The sequence below is a fragment of the Mus pahari genome, chromosome 21 (genome assembly GCF_900095145.1).
Source record: "Mus pahari chromosome 21, PAHARI_EIJ_v1.1, whole genome shotgun sequence".
NCBI lineage: Eukaryota > Metazoa > Chordata > Mammalia > Rodentia > Muridae > Mus > Mus pahari.
Window position 1 is genome coordinate 47,651,951 of NC_034610.1, and position 21,051 is coordinate 47,673,001.

Genomic DNA, 21,051 nt, shown 5'->3' on the forward strand with positions numbered 1-21,051 from the left:
TCTCTCTCTCTCTCTCTCTCTCTCTCTCTCTCTCTTTCTCTCTCTCTCTCTCTCTCTCTCTCTCTCTCTCTCTCTCTCTCCAAGTCTTTGTAGCTCAGGAGACTCTGAGTTCCAGTGAAGCCCTAGAGGCAAGCGCGCCAACGGTCTCTGCTTACCTTGGCACACAGTCTTGTAGTCAGCACAGCAGTCCTTCCTCTGTAGGCAGTCGTCCGCACAGGAACACAGGGCTGTCTCCAGTCTGTTCTCCCCACAACGGAATAAATTGCACGTCCATATTTGAGCTGAAAAGGTATTCAATGCAGTTCTAAGCACTTAGACTACCAATGCCACACGTTGCCCCTGCGTTATTACAATACATTCAGACTCTTGATTTATCAGATTTAATGTATGGAACTACATCATACAAAACAACAAAACAAAACAAAACAAAACAAAAGGCTGTGACTCCGCTCTCCTTGCATGGGTAGCAGAGAGTAATGAGGCTTCTTAAGCTGAACTTGTACTCTGTGGAGAGTAATGAGACTTCTTTTTTTTTTAAGATTTATTTACTTATTTTATGTATATGAGTACACTGTCACTCTCTTCAAACACACCAGAAGAGGGCATTGGCTCTCACTACAGATGGTTGGGAGCCACCATGTGGTTGCTGGGAATTAAACTCAGGACCTCTGGAAGAGCAGTCGGTGCTCTTAACCACTGAGCCATCCCTCCAGCCCATAATGAAACTTCTTAAGTTGAACTTGTACTCTTGAGCTTACAGATGTTCTGGATCCTGGTCCTATTCCTTCTCAAGTGTGGGAACTCCACATGTCAAAGTGTCCCGAGCACTGACAATATGGATTTAATCAAGAGCCACCTTGCTCAGCCTTGTCTCAGGGCAGCTAATAAAGGAGGGACAGAAGTCACAGAAGAAATAGGATCCTCTGAGAATCCCATGGGAACCAGGTCATTATCTACCATTTCACTTCCTATACAGTAATGCCTGCAGTCAAGCAAAGTGTGGGCCCCTGTGTTCACTGAGAAGGCAGAAATGACAATAATTAACCTTGTATAGGTATCCAGAACAGATGCTGTGTGCAGAACTGTGTGGTCTTGAGAGATAATGAAAGACTAATTTCCATGATCATGTGACAAGGAGGGTCAAGGAAGGCTAGGTGAAGAGACACAGACAGTAAAGGCAGAGGAGGCTATGCATAAGAAATGTAGATCATGTGACAGTGTAGGCAAAGCTGCGATACTGCCAGAGAACATCAAAGCTTGCCAGTGACAAACCAGACCCTAGAAAAGAGGCAGAAACTCTTCTCCCTCCGCCAATGCTGCCAACACCTAGATGTTGGATTTCTAGCCTCCAGAAAGAAAGGACTTCAGCTTGTTTGTTGTTTTTAAAGCTACCTAGAATGTGATTATTTTGTTATGGTAGCCCTGGAAACTAACCCACGGCAGAAAGGTTGTGGTATTGGAATGACGTCAGCATAACTAACATGCTAGTGAAAGACTGTCAGAACCCGGCCAGGCGGTGTGGTGGCGCGCGCCTCTAATCCCAGCGCTCGGGAGGCAGAGGCAGGCGGATTGCTGAGTTCGAGGCCAGCCTGGTCTACAGAGTGAGTTCCAGGACAGCCAGGGCTATACAGAGAAACCACTTCTGGAAAAACAAAAGACTGTCAGAACCCTTACTTGATTTCACACAGGTATCTTCAAAGTCCCAGCAGCAGTCTCCTCGCCCCGTGCATCCCGAGTCACAGCGGCAGCCCTCCAGTCCTCGGTGCGACGAGTCAAAGCATTTTTTCCTGCAGCTGCCTGTCAAAGGAAAGACAAAGGACAGCTACACTTAGAAGTTGGCCAGTGGCTAGGCGTGGTGGCGCACGCCTTTAATCCCAGCACTCGGGAGGCAGAGGCAGGCGGATTTCTGAGTTCGAGGCCAGCCTGGTCTACGTTTCATCCCTAGGGGGAGAGAACACAGAGAAGAAGTTAGCATAGACAGAGGAGCAAGGCGACTCCCCTGAGTCTCAGGAAAGGGGCGGCGCACACTAGATTTGCATTTTAGAAACCCACTCCAGAAAATAAGTGGCAGAGGTAGTGGATGGAAACTCACAAACCAGTCAGGGATTTTAACCCAAACCAACAAACAGAAAGATGAAGAGTCTACGGAAAATAACGGCAATGTTCACAAAGACAACACGAATACAATCTAGACAAAGTCAGGTGCTTTTTAGAGAAGCTTTTTATGAGAAATAGAAAAAGGAGGAATAAATTAAGAATGACTCCTAACATGGAGAGCAAGGATCCCAAACACTCTAAGCTTGGTGCATCTCTGTATCTGAGCAAGTTGATACTGACCAGGGAGTCTGAATATTGCGGCTGGACGTTCAGGGAAGAGAAACTACAGATACGAGTTTTTAAATCACCAGCAGACTCATGGTTAAACAAGAAGAATGTTACAGTTATGTTTTAAGATGCTATTTTATTATTTACTTGAGAATTTCATACATGTACAGAATGGATTTTGATCATATTAACCTCATGTCTTCTCCATACCTACTTCCAGGTCTACCTCCCACCCCCAGTTTCCTGTTCTCTTTTCATATTTTTATAGTCCAGTGAGTCCAATGTATGATGCTCAAATACACACGGGTTTGGCGCTATCCATTGGATCATGGTCATTCTACCAGGGGTCAAAACTGATTCTCGCTGTCCCCCACCCCACCCCAGTCAACCATCAGTTGTAAATAATTTCTCAAGTAAGATAGGGGAGTCACTCCCCACTTCCCCAATCCCCATTCCCTTTACAGCCCACGCTAGCATGTTACCAGGTATGATCTTGTTCAGGTCTTTCTTATATAGGCAACCACAGCTGCTGTGGGTCCTGTTATGTCCAGAAGACAGGTTCAGCCCAGTCCTCCCCGACAAGCCTGCTCCTCTTCCTTGATGTTTCCTGAACTAAGAATGTGTCAAGCCAAATATAATTTATCTTGACTATGAATTGAATGAGGACTAGATAAATATTACCTACAATTTCCTTATATTTGCTTTCTCCTTTTTTAATTTCCAGTTAAAGGTAAAGAGTGCATGCTAGTGTGTTTGGGTGAATTCTGTTTTGCCAACATTAAGTCCACTCTTTGGAAATCACTACATAATTTTAAATTTACGAATTATCAGGCTGGAGAGATGGCTCAGTGGCTAAGAGCACTGTCTGTTCTAGAGGTCCTGAGTTCAAATCCCAGCAACCACATGGTGGCCCACAACCATCTGTCATGGGACCCAATGCCCTCTTCTGGTGTGTCTGAAGACAGCTACAGTTTACTCATATAAATAAAATAAATAAATCTTTAAATTTATGAATTGTCACTTAAAATCCTATGTTTAAGTCAGGGTCTCATGTGGCCTGGACTGGTGTCGAAACTCTTTTTTTTTTTTCTTCCAATTTTTATTAGGTATTTACTTCATTTACATTTTAAATGCTATCCCCAAAGTCCCCTATACCCTTCCCTCCCTGCTCACCTACCCACCCACTCCCCCTTCTTGACCTTGGCGTTCCCCTGTACTGGGGCATATAAAGTTTGCAAGACCAAGGGGCCTCTCTTCCCAATGATGGCTGACTAGGCCATCTTCTGCTACATATGCAGCTAGAGACACGAGCTCTGGGGGTGCTGGTTAGTTCATATTGTTGTTCCACCTATAGAGTTGCAGACCCCTTCAGCTCCTTGGGTACTTTCTCTAGCTCCTCCATTGGGGGCCCTGTGCTCCATCCAATAGCTGACTGTGAGCATCCACTTCTGTGTTTGCCAGGCACTGGCATAGCCTCACTAGAGACAGCTATATCAGGGTCCTTTCAGCAAAATCTTGCTGGTGTATGCAATAGTGTCTGGGTTTGGTGGCTGATTATGGGATGGACCCCTGGGTGGATGTCGAAACTCTTAACAACCGAGGGTAACTTTGAACTCCTGGTCCTCTTAACTCAGCTTCCTGAACACTGTGATAAGAGGCATGTGCCACCACACCCAGGTCATGGGTGCTAAGGATTAAACCCCACGGCCTTAAGCATGCTACATGCCAGACCAGCAGTGCACCAGCTACAGCCCAAGCTTCGTTCTATTTCAAGCATTGTGATGGGTATCGGAGTATAGTGGTGGGAAAAAAATGAAAGACAAAGCCATAGAGACTTTACATTAATAAAAGATTCCTTAAACAAATGGTGTTAACAGAATAATAGTGAGTTTCAGTATGTTAGGACAACTGGTCAGTTGCAAGGGGAGAAACTGACTCTGTGAATATTCTTGCCTCATATACAGAAACCAATAAATATGGAGGCCAAACAAGAAATAAACACTTTGGGAGTCAAGGATAGTGTTCAAAATGTAAAAAAAAAAAAAAAAAAAAAAGGAAGAAAGAAAGGAGAGTAGGTATGAAGACCAGATGAAGACAGTGGTAAAAATCATAGAAATTAATGTTTCTAGGGGAGGTAGACCTCTCAGATTCAGCCTACTCTATTTGACTCCCAAAATCTATGAAACAGAGCATTCTGATTATTTTCAAAGTATTATTATAACAGATGGGTTTAAAATTGAGCAGCTGAATCTTTTTATCTGAACTAGTATTGCCCTCAACCACACCTCTACTGCATACCAGCCCAACTAGGAAGGAAAACTTAGTATTTCCAAATGTTCATGCAAAAAAAAATAAAAATAAAAATAAAAACAAAACCAAAAACCAACCAAACAAACAAAAAAACCATGAGGCCATCCTTGAGGCATCTCATTTTTCATTTTCTGTATGAGCTCTACCCAGACAAATGGTTCCAGGATCCAAATACTTATTGCCACCTGCTTCAAGACAAGGATTGTACATGCAATTGTCCCAAATGCCCCAGCTGTCCTCTCTTTTCTGTTCTCACGCTTCCATGCTTGGAACACAGCAGCCTTAGCTCATGCTACATCTGGAAGCAAACCAGATTATTTCATTCTGCAGCTCAAACTCTGCAGTCCAAATCCAAGACGAAGTGTTGATATACCAACCCCGAGGGATTCACGTCTCCCTGGCCGATCCCATCAGAGTGTGACTGCCTCACTCTGACCCCGGTAAGTCTAGATAGATCATGACCTTCCTGTTGTCTCCTCAGTGGAACACAGCAGACATCCATTCTCCTGGTTTAGACCTTTACATCTGCTGCTTCTAGTTACCTAAAATAGTCTTCCTTGGAAAGAATCCCCTCTTCTTCACTTCCACGAGCTCATAATTCAAATGTCAGTCACTTTGCACCCACATCCAATCTCACATACCTGCCTGACATAACAATTTCTTCTTTTTGGTTACCCTCATTATTTTTTTCCTTGGACCCCCTCGCTCCTCCCCAATACTATATGGTTGAAGATGGCCTTCAACTTCTGATCCCCCTACCTTCTCAGTGCTAGGACTACAGGTGTGCTCCACCACGTCCAGTTCATGGGGTCCTGAGTACCAACCCCTGCTCTGTTCATGCATGCTAGGTGTGTAATAAACCCAACTGTACCAATAGGACTACATCCTCAACCTAGAAATATACATTCTTGAAAGGACCTCTGTCTGCCTTCTTCACCACTACACCCTAGTTAGAAAACACAGAACACAAGTTGATGTTCAGTTTTCAGTGAGTACATTAAAAAAAAAAAGAAGAAGAAGAAGAAAGAAAAAGAAAAGAAAAGAAAAATGCACACATAACAACAAGTTTTAAAGAATGCATAAACAGTTTAAAATTTTACATTAAAATTAAATTAATTTTAAAATTAAACATTACCAATTTGTATTGCCAACGAGCAAGGATTACATGGAGCAGAGAATGGTTAAAGTTGCTCAGGTTTTGGGCTTAACAGAAGAGACTGGGCACAAGAATTCATAATAAATGGGCTGATTGTGCTAAATGCCACAGAAGGAGGCCAAGGCGGGGCTGATTGCAAAGGGAGCTCAAGCTGCCACTAGGAGAGCTGATCACCTGTGATGAAGGGATGAGAATAAAGAAGCAGCCCTTGGGAACCCAGACATAGGTATGAGGAAGTAAATGACCAAAATGCTGAGACAATGGGGGATTTTGTCCAGAGATTAGTCTATGCTTTTTAAAGTCAAGCTATGCAATTCGGAGGATAAAATAGCCAAGAACTAATGTCCATTTGTATGTAACAACCACATTATGATACCACTGACAGAGCTTGCCAATGTTCACTCTAGCCAGTACCGGCCACGCCCCTCAGAGACACAGCAGTCTGGTGACCACGAGATGACAGAAATTTTCCAGTTAATGTCAACTTTTTTTTTTTAAATCTCTGTGTTCCTGTGTTGTGTAGAAGAACTGTGGGTCATGAAAATGTCACCTAACCTTCCCAGGAGCCACCCTGCTACAGAGATGTTAAATCCTTTCTCAGTAAAATATATCAGTCGCATTGAGAGGGACATCAAGTGAGTGAAAACATACTTCATGCTTCACCCGAGTTAAAACTCCAACACAATCTACTATGAAATATAGAGGAAGTAAGTCAGCTCAGAAAGTTAAGATGCTTCTCATGTGAGCATGGCAACCTGAGTTGAGTCCCAGGAAGTCTCATAATGAATGAGAAAACCAACTCCCAGATTCTTGCCTTCTGATTTCCACATGCATGCTGTGTACACACACACACACACACACACACACACACACTGAACATATGCATGATACTAAATAAAATTTAAAAATTTTAAATTATACAAAATCCTTGCATTATTACTTATAAATGGTATATTTGCTATCCATACCAGTAGGATAAAACAAAGGGAATATGATCTCATAATTAAGAGTATATATCACCTATTTTTCTTTGCTTCTTATAAGAAAAAAAGAAGCTTTTAGTATTGTCTACTTTTTAAGAATTTGGCATTGGTTAACTCTATAGTGGGATATGAACGATGTGACAGAGTTAATACACTATCAATGCACAGAGGAGAGAGCAATAGCAACAAAGACTTTGAGGGTCAAGAGGCTGGACAGAGCCATCAGACATGTCTAGCTGCTGTAGGAACTGGGACAGGATGTCTGAAATTAGTCCCCCTCCTCTGGCTCTTCTGGACTTTGCTTTCCTTTCTGTGTGTCAGGGTAAAAGAGGAAAGTCCATGAGCAACAACGAGTAATGCTAACTGTGAGGGAGCTAGGGAAGGGCTTGGGGGCTGGAGAACAGACAGGTTCCAAGGAGTTAAAGCCAGCAGAGAGAAGAGACTGGTTTGGGGGTCATGTAAAAAGAAAAGCGTCTGGGGATGTACCTTGTTCTTCAGGTTTCCTGAGTCCTAGTCCCAGTCCCAATCCAAGCGATACGATCACCAACAAAGCAAGAAGAACCTGTTACAGAAACGAGAAGTCATTTCTGTGGTTTTTAAAACTAAACACAATGACAGCTACGTACTGTCCTCTAGACTGCAATCAGTCCACAGTACAGGCGGCATGCTAATTACCAGAGGTACCAGACACGGCAACAACAAAAACACGTTGTTTCATTTAACGTCCGAGAAAAAGGAGATTTGGAAAATAATTATTTGTTCTTATTCAAACCTGCTTTTGAAACCAGTTCCCACGTAGCCTAGGCTAACTTACCTCAGACTTACTATGTCGCCAAGGGTGATCGTAAACTCTCTCATCCACCCTGCCTCCATGCCTGGAGATCAAATCCAGGACTTCATGCATGCTATTCTAATAACTGAGAGACATCCTAATCCCGTGAGAAAATTTCTGTAGATCATTTACTATAGATGCCCAGATTCAAACACTTTCATATTTCAGATACATTGAGTTTAACTCCAGACCGAGTGCAAGCAGGCACTGAAACCATCGAAACTATATACCTTCTCCACCTTCGTTTTTTTCTTCCTCTCTAGACTTTCCCTTGAAAGCCCCTATTTGTATGAATATACTCTGGCATCCTGTACAACTGTGAAAGCCTTAAGGCGCCACATTGCTAGTTAGCAAGAGGACAAGGAAAATGATTAACACATGTCCACGAACCGTGTGCAAGTCTTTACTGAAAGGGTTTCCTTTGCTCTTTAATTCATGAACACTTTTGACCTCACATGATCTGGAAGCTTCTCGACCAGAGAGTGTTGCGTTCACAGGAATCACGCCTGCTGACGAAGCTACGTAACATAGGAGACTCGGAGCTCCAATCAGACTAAACCGTGATGTGGCTAGATTCTCTTTTACCTAAGCCGTGAGTTCAAGTGATAAGAATGGGCGAGTGGGACTGTACATGCCATACAGGATCCAGTGAGATGGCTCAGTGAGCGAAGATGCTTGCTGCCAGGCCCAGTGAGCTGAGTTTGATCCCTGGGTCCTACAGAGTAGAAAGCCAGGCCCAGTGACCTGAGTTTGATCCCTGGGTCCCACAGAGTGGAAATAGAAAGCAACACCCCCCCCCCAAGTGTTCTGTTCTCAGGCTTCTGTATATGTGCTATGGCACATGTGTGCCCCCTCCCCAATAAAAAATTTAAAATAATGCTAACAATAGTCATGAGTTCAAATTACTTTTTTTTTTTTTTCGAGACAGGGTTTCTCTGTGTAGCCCCTGGCTGTCCTGGAACTCACTCTGTAGACCAGGCTGGTCTTGAACTCAGAAATCCACCTCCCTCTGCCTCCCAAGTGCTGGGATTAAAGGCGTGCACCACCACGCCCTGCTTCAAATTACTCTTGAAAATAAAATAAGTTTGGATACAATTTAAAAGCAAAGAACAAACCTTGCAAAAGAACAATTAAATACAGTAACAAAATTGCTTATATAATAAACAATTGTATAAACTATTGACTTTGAGGAGTTTGCATTTTGAAAATCAACTGAAAAAAAATGATGCATTAACATCTACCATAAAAGTTAACACAGTGCCCAAGAAAGCACATTAATACAATATTAAAACAATTCTTTTCCCATGAAGTCTCAAACTACATTGGAGTAACAACAGGGAGAGATCTTTGAATGTGTACTTGCTCAGTCAAAGGTGGTGAGTGTAAACTACTTAAGAACACTTTTTGCTGAGGATTTTAGTGTATCTATATATTAATTGATGCTTGGTATAATTTTTTTAAAGATTTATTTATTTTATTTATTTTATGTGAGTACACTGTAGCTGTCTTCAAGCACACCAGAAGAGGGCATTGGATCTCATTACAGATGGTTATGGGCCACCATGTGGTTGCTGGGATTTAAACTCAGGTCCTCTGGAAGAGCAGTCAGTGCTCTTAACCGCTGAGCCATCTCTCCAGCCCCAACCTACACCATTTCTTTTGTGCTTTTTTCTGTTTAAATTTTCTAAGGACAGTATCTGTCTGTCCTTACTTACTATGCTTTAAAATTTTGTAATGTTAAAATTTATATTTTTCATGGTTTTGTATTTATTCCCTGTATTTATGCTTGCCTGCCTGCCTTCCTTCCTTCCTTCCTTCCTTCCTTCCTTCCTTGTTTCCTTCCTTCCTTTTTTTTTTTTAAAGAACTACTTATTTTATTTTATTGCTGTCTTCAGACACACCAGAAGAGGGCATCGGATCCCATTACAGATGGTTGTGAGTCACCATGTGGTTGCTGGGAATTGAACTCAGGACCTCTGGAAGATCAGCCAGTCCTCTTAACCACTGAACCACCTCTTAACCACTTAACCTCTTAACCCTTTCCTTTCATTTAATGTGTACCTTATTTAAAACTTCTTACCTTAGGCTGAATACAAAGTAGGAAAAATGTTCTAGACTCTGAAACACACTTCGAGCCCAACATTTGGTTTCAGCTTGACTAAATAAAGTATAGGAGGGCTGTGTAGAGATCTTTAAGTGTGTTATTTTTCAGTTTTGTTCTGTTGCTTGTTTTTTGAGATCAGCCCAGCCAGTATGTAGCTGAGGATGACCTTGAACCACAGACCCTACTGCCTCTACCTCCTAAGTATTATTACAGGATTGTAGCATGATACCCACTGAAACCTTTAAAGTTTTAACGGAAATTTGAAAGAAAGAAAGAGAGAGAGAGAAAGGGAATCATTAAAGTCCTTTTTGAGATAGTGAACTTCCTTATAAGGAAGAAGAAGCCGGGCGGTGGTGGCACATGCTTAGGAGGCAGAGGCAGGTGGATTTCTGAGTTTGAGGCCAGCCTGGTCTATAGCGTGAATTCCAGGACAGCCAGGGCTATACAGAGAAATCCTGTCTCAAAACCACCCCCAACCCCTACCCCAAAATAAGGAAGAAGAAAACATGTTAGCAAGATTAAATGTCTATATCCTCAGGCCAGAGAGCTAGCTCCTTCAGTTCAGGGTTTATGTTTTAAACACAAGGACCTGAGTTCAATTCCCAGAACCCAGATCATCAGGGTGGGGCCTGGTCATAGACACAGCTGCAGAAGGCTCAGGCACATCCCCAAACCTTCAGGGCCAACATCATTATGCTAATCAGCCAGCCCCGGGCCCCACTGAAACCCTGTGTCTCTAGAGAAAGAGTAGGAAGTGTCCAGCGGAAAGATACCTGAGCTTGGGTGCCTGTCCAGAGGTGCCTCAGGAAGAAAAAGAAAAGAACAATCTAAAAATACATTGAGGACCCAGATTTAGCTCCCAAGGGGTTTGATTCCTTGAGGGACAAACTAAGATAAAGCTAAAGGCAAGAAAGCCGCAAGGAGGGCTGTGCTAGTCCCGGAAAGATGAACTCTGGGGAGCTACTGGGGATTATTGTCCTCACGGGTCCTAGTCACGAATTGCTTGACATTTCTTGGTAAACAGAGAGGAGAGTTGACATATGCTAGCCTGAGGAGTCTGACAGATGTAAAAACAAAACAAAACAAAACAAAAAACTGCATTTGGTTTTGGCTTGAGGTGCTGGGTGAGTAGTCAGGCAGGAGACATCCAAAGAGTCGTCGGAGATGGTGGCTTGGGTTGGGGGAGGGTATCATTTGACATCTCAGGAGAACACACAGATTGCCTAAATGAAAAGATCGCTGGGTAAGAAGGATGTAGGGTGAGGTCTTGAGTCACAATCAGTGAAGATAAAGATAAATCCGTCAAAAAGCAAGTATGTCTTAGAAATGAGCATTTCAAGATTGTCCAGGAAGCAAGGGGAGAGAACATTTTAAAAAAGAAGAAGAAAAGAAAAAAAAGACAACATTCATGTATTGTCAGGGACATTCAGATTGGAAACAGAGGGAGGAGGTGAATTAGCCTCTAAAGGAGCACTGAATTCATATGGGGGGAAAACAGAGCACACATTTAGATGGGCCACGAGAAACTGGGGTGCTGGACAGAGTCCCCTACTTCTCCAAAGTTTGATGATGAGTGATAAAAACAGGCTAATAAAAGCAAGGAGCTTTTTAACGTTATATTTTAGACCAGGAAAGATTTAATCAGACTGAAAGATGAAAGTGAGGAGGGAAGCAAGAGAAATAATCTCCACATGGAAAATAAATAGAATGAAATGTTGATAATGATCAACAGTTCCTTAAGACATATGTGTTACGTGATTTCAGTTGCTAAATTCTTGCTCATACGGTACTCGTACCAGTCAAAAATTGCTTGAGCTCTAATTATAAACACATGGAAAACAAAATCAGTCCAGCGTGGTCTCAGATTTCTGTCAGAAGTGCTGGACACAATCATTTAGCATTCTAACCTAAATTGCAACACAAACAAACCTAATGCTGGGCACAATTACTTAACATTCTGGCTTAAATAGCAACCCAAGCAAACCTCCGTGGGGAGGATGGCACTTCACATCTGCCACCAAGCTTGTAAGACTAAGAACAGCCGTACTTACCACACAAAGGATCTTGTATTTCTTGAGACTGTCTTTCTTAACGGGCTCCTCTGTGGCTAATGCTAGCCTGGAATCCATTGTTCCCGTAGCTATGTAAACCTGTCTAGCCAGAAAATAAGGCTCTTTCTTCCCTCTGGGGAGGGAAAAAGGAACTGTCCTGACTGCCCCAGCTGTGGCTGACTTTTAAATCCAGGAGAAAAGCAGAGCTCTGTAGCGATTGGTCAACTGAAGGGGGGAAAAAGCCTTGTCTAACAAACAGCATTGCCCACAGAATAAAGTCCACTTTTCTCTCGGACATTGTGGACAGCAGTTCTTTATGGCTTTAGAAGTAATAATAATACTAATCAGGATATGTAGATAGCAAGAATAGAATATTAACCACACTTATAAAAGGCTACTCATTTGTTTTGTTTTTGTCTGTGGAAGGAACTTGTGTCACTTCTTATCTCCTAAGCACCAGGATTACATCATGGGTCCCCCAATTTACAAGTTGCCGGGAACTGATCCCATGGCTTTATACCAGCTGAACTCCACCCCAGCTCAGTTGTTTTCTGGGTTTTGTTTCTGTTTGTGGTTTTGGCAGTATCTTACACCATGTTAGCCAGCGTGGTTTTCCAAGCCCTCCTTTCTCAATCTCCCCAAGGCTGACAAGAAGCCCTTTACAGGGAGTTTGTACATCCATCCAGATGTCATGCTGCAGTTGAAAACTAGTACGTTTATTAAAGGACTGGAGGACTGGAGAGACAGCTCAGCAGTCACGCGCACTTCTGCAGAGAAAGTTCAGATCTCAGCACCTCTGTCAGGTTGCTCAGCAGTTCAGATCTCAGCACCTCTGTCAGGTTGTTCAGCAGTTCCAGCTCCAGGGGCCTGATTCCTTCCTCTGTCCTCCAAGGGTCCCTGCACTCATGCACACATAATACCCCCGCCCCCCCAACACACACACACACACACACACACACACACACACACACAATATACATTAAGTAATTAAAACAAAATAAAATGTGCTTGATTATAATAGAAATTCTGAAACTACTATAAAGAATTTTTAATTATGAGAGGAGTGTATCTTACATTCTAGAATGTCTACAGTTTAAGAATTATTTTAAAGCAAACAACAAAATAGGATGTGTGGTGGTTTGATAGGAAGGGCTCCCATAGGCTTACCTATTTGAATGCTTAGTCACCAGAGAGTGGCGCTATTTCAAGGAATCAGAAGGATTAAGAGGTGTAGTCTTGTTGGAGAAAGTGTGTCCCTTGAGGGTGGGATTTGAGGTTTCATAAGTCCAGTGTCTCCTCTCCCCCCACCCCCCTCAGTCTCAGTAGATAGATGGATAGATAGATAGATAGATGGATGGACAGACGGACAGACAGACAGACAGATAGATGATAGATGGATGGATGGATAAATAGATAGATGATAGATGGATGGATGGATAGATAGATAGATAGATAGATAGATGATAGATAGATAGATGATGGATGGATGGATAGATAGATAGATAGATAGATAGATAGACGATAGATAGATATAGGGATAGATACATTCCTACCTATGGATCAGGATACAAAACTCTTCAAAGCTACTTCCCCAGTACTGTCTGCCTGCATGCCACTGTGCTCCCAGGCAAGATGATAATGGACTAACCTCCAAAAATATACCTAAGTCCACACTTACAGGTTTTCTTTGATAGGTGTTGCCTTGTTCATAGTGTCTCTTCACACTGATAGACTAAGATACCAGGTTTTCACTGTTTTTGCATTATATGGTATTTTGTTAGTTAGGGTTCTCTAGACTCACAGAACTTATGGGTAGTCTCTATATAGCAAGGGGATTTGCCTGCAGTCCAAATCCCCAACAACGGTCAGCAGCCACTGTGAATGGAAGTCCAAGGATCTAGCAGTTGCTCAGTCCTACAAGCCAAGCAGTCAAAGAAGAGACCCTTCCTTCTTCCAATGTCCACATGTTGGTCTCCAGCAGAAGGTGTGGCCCAGATTAGAGGTGTGTGCCACCATGCCTGGATCTGGGACTTGATTTGTCCCAGGTGACCTTTCAGAGATCTCCTTGCCTTAGTCTCCTGGGATTCATAGCCACTGTGCCTCAAGATCTCCAAGCCAAGATCCAGGTCAGAAACTTGTATCTCCCAGCCTCAAGATCACAGACGAGCCTTCCAACTCTGGATTGTAGTTCATTCCAGATATAGTCAGGTTGACAACCAGGAATAGCCACTACAACAGTATTAAGCAGCTTTCCGAGTAGGAAGGAGTTGGACTGAACCAAGTTATATTAAGTCTCCTTCTACTTTACCCACTGGGCTTCTATGAATGCAGACGAGAATGTGCCACAGACTTGCTTCTTGATGCTAAGGCTGGATCAAGCAACTGACAGCTGCAAAACTTGAGTCTTTGATGTTTTCGTCCCTTTGTCTCCATCCCTATCACTGGGGCCTCTGATGGCTTCAACATCTATGTAGTCCAATTCTTGGCTTCCTTTAGTTCCAGCCAAAGGGACCCTGTTCCCAGGTCCAAGACAGTTCCGTCACTCTAAGCTGACCTGATAGAGGACTCAGTCCTGGCAGCTGGAGGTTGCTCAGCCCTGTTTGAAGGGACACAGTTCATCATGGCAGGAAGGGTTTGGTGACTCTATGATGGCTGTTTTCTTACTCCTTGAGAAATGTCTTCACGCGTTATCTGATGTCAAACTAAGGATAGCTTTAAGGATGTTTGCTCAATTAGGAAATAATTGCTTAGTATGTGTAAGTCCGTGGGTTCAGTTTTAGTATTTAGAAATGACACGTGTCCCTCATAATTGTTTTATTCTTCTCTGTCAAGTGAGTGCATTAAAGCCCTGGTTGTTTAAATGATGTGATTACTTTCTCAGTATTGCCTGTTTGCTAAACACACCAGAATTAGACCTGGAGCCCAAGTCTTCTAATTTCCCATTCCAAGCCTATTTTAACCAATCAACTAGAAGGTTCTTGTGGTGGTTTGAGTAGAAACTGCCCGCCATAGGCTAGTCTGAATGTAACAGAACAGTGCAATATAGCTCTGTTGTCTAATGTGTATAGACGGGGGCTTCACATTATGTTTTCTCTGTCATGAGATAAAGATTCAGGTCAACGGAGAAAAGAAAATAAATAACAGTGGAGTGAAAAGTCATAGTGAACTCTTCAAGTTCTGCTATTAAAGCCAGCGAGTCTTAGAACGCAGTATTGTGGAGTTTCAGCCCCATAAGCACTGCCTGCCTTGTCAAACAAACTCTGAGAACGCCTCTCTGGCATAAAGATTATTTAAAATGCTGGAGTATACCCCCATGGAAAGCACTGCTCTGGGTAAACTTGTGCAACTATAACACAGCGAAGATAAATATGGGAAGAATATGCTTTGCTAAACAAGCACTCAGCAATGTTAAGAATAGCTCCTAGAACCATGTCAAATCTGCCTTTTGTTAGTTAAGTCACTCTCCTAAGCAAAACATCTATATCGCAAACGCCAAGTTTCTCTGATGGCTTTGTGGGTGTCCAATTCGTTTCCGTCATTTCCTTGGCCCATGATGTACCTACCCTCTTCTACTCAAGCCCTATCTGTAGAATCAGGATCATTGACTGCTAAAACAAAAGGAGTTCTTTTCAGAAGTGGAAGATTCCATTGAAATCATGAAACCCAGGGCTTGCATAGTTTTAAATGAATGAATTCTGTTCCTTGTCAGTTTTTTTATACATCCATATCGTGCATTCCAGTTATGATCCACACCCCCAATACACCCTCTCTTACCTGCAGTTCATTCCTGTTAGTCACCCTTCTTCTTGACAGGTCTCTTTTTTATCCATATTCATGACATTTTGTCTTGTTTTATATCCCAGAGTTCAACAAGGGCTGTCTGTCTGACCATGGCTTTGGAACTGTCCATTAGGGCCTGCTGGGCTCATCAGCAGATACACAGCTAGCTACTATGTATGCCTCCTTCTACCCCAGAATCTATCAGCTGCTCATAGCTTATCAGTAACCTGTAGAACCCTGGGAGCTCCTTCCCAAGCCATGACTGACGGTTAGCTGGCCTTGACTTGTCCAGACCCAATGAGCAAAGCTGGTATGAGCTCCCGATTGCCACGCCATGGACCGCTTAGAAGATGGTGCTTCCCAATGCTTCTCTGGCTTCTGGCTCAGATGGTCTGCCTTCTCTGCAATGTTCCCTGAGCACTGATACCAAGAGATTGCATCAGCACTATAAATGAGCAGCCGTGGATCTCTACCTTCATTCACTGCAACCAGAGGCATCTCTGATTAAGGGTGAGAAAAGCTTTTGCTTGCGGGTATGAATGCAGATATTTGTAAGAAACTTGGATGTTACACCAACTTAACTAGGGAACCTTGGTTGATTTCCCCCTAGAGCCTAAGATCTCTTTAGTCATGAGGTCTTGACTGGGTTTACAGTCTAGAATCATGGATTCTCTCTCATGGTACAGGTCATAATCAGGGTCAAATCAGGGGGTAGTTAATTACCACAATAATAATTGTGCCACTCCTGCACCAATGGGCATATTTGCCAGGCAAGTGGATATTGTAGTCTGCAGTGTTCAGAGCTGGGTATGATAGTTTCTGCCTCCCAGAGACCCTCCCTGCCTGCAGGCTACATATTACCATTTGACACTATGAAAGCCATCTAACAGAAAGGAAATATCTATCTCATTTATTTACTTATATTTTGTATTCGAGATGCCTGGTATTTCTGGCAATAGGATCTTCTCATCTAATTCCAGAGGGCAATCAAGTAAAATTACAAAAGCCTGCATTTGGGGAAGGGGTCTTTGGAGCTTCCCTGACCAATAACTCCCACGTAGGTATCTCACACCTGGCACTGGAGTTTTCTTTTAGTGACCCATTAATTATAGGATCAAAATTATGGCCATCTGCCAGCAAACACTCCATCGTGTCTTTTTAACTGGTTAACTAGATGTAGGTGCCCTATTTTGCTGTCTATCGTCATGATAAGCATCACAATCAAAAACAACCTGGGGAGAAAAGGGTTAATTTCCTCTTATAATTTATAGTCAGTCCTTAAGGGAAATCAGGACAGGAACCAAAGCGGGGCCCTGGAGGAGTACCGCTTACTGGTCTGCCTCTTTATCGCTTGTTCTTATACACCCAAGACCATCTGCCCACAGTGGGTCGGGCCCCCCACATCAATCATTAATCAAGAAAATGTCTCACGAGCCAAATTCCTGAGCTTCCTTCTTCCCAGACAGATTGCACCATGCTGAGAAAACCCAGTGAGTACAGGCCCCCTTCATAGTAACTTACACTCTCTCCACATTTTAGTTCACAGGGGGCCAAGCCTGTATCTCAAGCTAGCAGAAGTTAATAATGCATACGAGTCTCCTCGGGTTCCTGGTTTTCACAGCAGCAGAGCTGTAAGGTTGAGAGTTATGGAGATCAGCTGAGGCTGGGCGCTTTGAGATGCTGGAAAAGGACATCGACTGGGGAAGGTAGAACCGCAGTTGCAGTGGAGATGCTGGGATTGAAAGGATCGTGGAGAAAAGCGGAGGCTTGGCATCATGTGGTAGAGTCAGAGTCCTGAAAGAGAAGCCAGGAAGTCGTTGGTATGGATGTAGCCTCTAAGGAGTCCAGCATATGGAAGCTACCAGGGCCGGGGTGTGAACCCCAAGGATAGCAGCAGTTACCCACTAAAGCCTGCCTGAGCATACAAGATGTACTCTGTGTTCCGTGAATGGCAGAACCAAGAAGTGGAACTGTGCAGGCCTTCGGAGCTCAGAAAATTGTGAGTAAGCCCCAGACAACAGACACTCAGCTCTTTATTATGTTGGATTTGGGGGTTGCTTGAACCCAGTTGTAACTGTGTCCTGGTTTTCCCCCTTTCATAATAAGAAAATATTTAACTTGCTTTTTATTGTTTTGGGAACTTACACTCAGGAGACTTTGGACTTGTAAAGAGACCTTCAATTTTTAAGCCATTGGAGTTTTTTTTTAAGATTTATTTATTTACTATATGTAAGTACACTGTAGCTGTCTTCAGACACTCCAGAAGAGGGCATTAGATCTTGTTACGGATGGCTGTGAGCCACCATGTGGTTGCTGGGATTTGAACTCAGGACCTTCGGTGGAGCAGTCAGTGCTCTTAACCGCTGAGCCATCTCTCCAGCCCCCATTGGAATTTTTAAAAGAGTGTGGGAATTTTTAAAAGTTGGACTGTGTTTTATGTCGCATTGTTATTAATATCAATGATGATCCTGAGGACAAATGAGAAAGGAAAGCCATATGAGAGTGAGAAACCATAGGGTGATGTGTCTGTGTGTCAAGTTGACAAGGGCTCTCAATTGTGCTGCTTAGTTTTCTCCCAGCTTGACACAAACTTAACACAAAAATTATACGGGGGACAAGAATGTTAACTGAGAATATGTTTCCATCAGATTGTCCATAGACAAGATTTAGAGTCCCTGCCCTGACTCCTCTTCATGATAGACTACAGCTGTAAGACGCAACAAACCTTTTCCTCCCCAAGCTGCTTTTTGTCATGGTGTTTATCACAGCAATAGAAACCTAACTAAGACAAGATCTATGGATATGTCTTGGTTTATTTTTAATGCTTCTTTGTTATTGTTGTTCGAAATTTTGAAACTCGGCTTCCTTGTTGGTTGGAAATAAAATCTTCTAGAATTTTGCTAAGTCAGTAATACTTTCTAATATCCGCTAGGGGACTTCACATAGAGCTGAGAACAGGTTAGATGTTTGCGTAGACGGTGGATTTATTTTCAAACTCCCTGCCGAAAATATCCTCTCTATGTGATCGGTCTTTACAGATAGATTCAAAAGGATTTGACAGCGTTTGTAAGGTCTTTTGGCTAGTGACATCCCAGAAGTGGGGTACAGAACGGTAATGGTTTTAGGAAAGATTAAGCCTGTATCAAAGTGTGCCTTTAAAATGGGGGAGCAACTGAGTTTTAATACATAAGCCTTTGCCGTGTGGCTTGAACTCTTACAGGCTTCTGGGTTCAGAAAACCTCTGCCATGTATGACGTTCTCGAGGGTCCCGCTAGCCTCTTCGATGGCTGATTTTAATTGTCTTTATGGAGAAGCCATAATATCCGGTTATTGGATCAAGTATTGGATCTGGGATATTATTGTGATGGTATTTTGTAGATGTGGTAACAACTGTAATCAGTTGACTTTTAAAAATAATTGCCTTCAAAATGTAATTAAAGACGGCAGAAAACCGGGTGGTGGTGGCACACACCTTTGATCCCAGCACTTGGGAGGAAGAGGCAGGCAGATTTCTGAGTTTGAGGCCAGCCTGGTCTACAATGTGAGTTCCTGGACAGCCAGGGCTACACAGAGAAACCCTTTCTCAGAAAACAAAACAAAACAAAACAAACAAACAAACAAACAAAAGACTGCAGAGATGGCCAAGTGGTTAAGAGTAACTGATACTCTTCAAGAAGATCCAGATTTGGTTCCCAGCACACAAATCAGGCAACTGACAATGGTCTCTGTAACTCCAGCTCCAGGGGACTCAACATCTTCTGGTTTCTATGGGCTCCTGCATACACTTGGTGTATGCTTGCATTCATATGCACACACAAATAAACATAAATGTTGAAATGATGATGATGATGTAATTGGTCTGTCTCAGTTAGGGTTTGTTTGCTTTGAAGAGATACCATGACCATAGCAACTCTTTTTTTTTTTTTTTTTTTTTTTTTTTTTTCAAGACAGGGTTTCTCTGTGTATCCCTGGCTGCCCTGGAACTCAATCTGTAGACCAGGCTGGACTCAAACTCAGAAATCTTCTTGCCTCTGCCTCCCAAGTGCTGGGATTAAAGGCATGTGCCACCACTGCCCAGCCACAGCAACTCTTATGAAGGAAAATATTTAATTGGGACTGGTTTATGGTTTTTCTAGGCAATAAACTAAATTTCTCTGAAACCTCTTGAGCTAGGCACTCACAGTTCAAATTACTCTCAGCACTGCTGTCTTCCATGTTCCTACTAGTATGGTTCAATAAGCCTCCATTAGAGCATTCCACTGCTTTCCTAATCCTAAATCCCAAAATCCATACAAAAGTACGGTCAGGCCTATCACAGCAGTACCCCAGTCCTAACTTCTATCTTAGTTAGGGTTGCTGAGGAAAAAAAAAAAAACAATATGACTATGGCAACTCTTACAAAGGAAAACATTTAAGGGGCTATCTTACAGATTTAGAGATTCAGTCAATTATCATCATGGTGGGAAACATGGCAATGTATGCTCTGGTAGATATGGAACTGGATGAACCAAGAGTTCTACATCTTAATCCGCAGGCAACAGGAAGAGAGACTATGTGCCATAATGGGTATAGTTAGAGATATGAGACCTCAAAACCTGCTTCTACACTGACACACTTCCTCCAGCAAGGCCACACCTCCTAATAGCGCCACTCTCTATGGACCAAACATTCACATAAAAGTCTACAGGAGCCATCCCTACTTAAATCAGCTCAGAGATTCTTCTTTAATCACTCATTGGTGGTCAAAGAAAAACCTAGAGACTGTGACACACCTCACTTGGTAGAGTGCTTGCCTGGAATTTGCAAAGCCCTGGGCTCATTCCTCCACACCACATAAAACTGGGCATCATGGTGGTAAACACTTGTAATAGTTCACTTGGGAAGTAGAGTCCAGAGGATCAGAAGGTCATCTCAGCAACACTGGGACTTCAAAGTCAACATGGGCTATATGAAATCTTGTTTCCCAAAACTAAATGGGAGGGGGGAGGGTTGGAGTAAAATCAAAAATTGACTGGATAGGACATTTCATCTTGAGAGGTAGCTTTAGCCGGCTCTCCGTCAAGCTACTCTGGTCAATCCTGTGGATTTTAGATCTGCCAGCCTCCAGGGCAGTGAACCAAGTCCTTGACACTTGTATTTTCCCTGCTCCCAAATACATTTCTGTAGAGAACTTTACCTCCTTCTACATAGTTCCTATTTTTATGTTTAAGGCAAAATAATCTCATTATAAAGAAAAAAGCAACTCCCCCTTTACTTAGAACACTAGACTTTGTGTTCTTGGTTTCCTTAACATTGCCTTGATTTCAATTCCTGACCTTGACATTTATACAATAATTTGTATGCTTTTGTTCCCAAATGCTTGCTAATTCTGAGACACCGCCCCCCTACACACTGTAGCTTCAGATACTATTTTCCAGTTCTGTCCAAGATGTAGCTTCGTTCTGCAGCAGTGTTATGTAAAGGGACCCCTGACTCTCACCCTGGGTTTCTACGGTGCATTCAGTTAGCTC

The 21,051-nt window shown here is 42.8% G+C and overlaps 1 protein-coding gene across 1 annotated transcript in view; it reads right to left on the reverse strand.

The window, feature by feature from the left end:
* The window catches only part of Enpp3 (ectonucleotide pyrophosphatase/phosphodiesterase 3), a 64,085-nt gene extending 52,204 nt beyond the window's left edge, over positions 1-11,881 (reverse strand). Inside the window, exons 1-4 of the mRNA XM_021221122.2 lie at positions 11,762-11,881; positions 7,261-7,336; positions 1,675-1,797; positions 156-281 (exon numbers count right to left, since the gene is read on the reverse strand). Coding sequence (XP_021076781.1) covers positions 156-281; positions 1,675-1,797; positions 7,261-7,336; positions 11,762-11,839 — 403 coding nt within the window. The 5' untranslated portion in view covers positions 11,840-11,881. The remainder of the gene's footprint in view (positions 1-155; positions 282-1,674; positions 1,798-7,260; positions 7,337-11,761) is intronic.
* Positions 11,882-21,051: the final 9,170 nt, after the last annotated feature.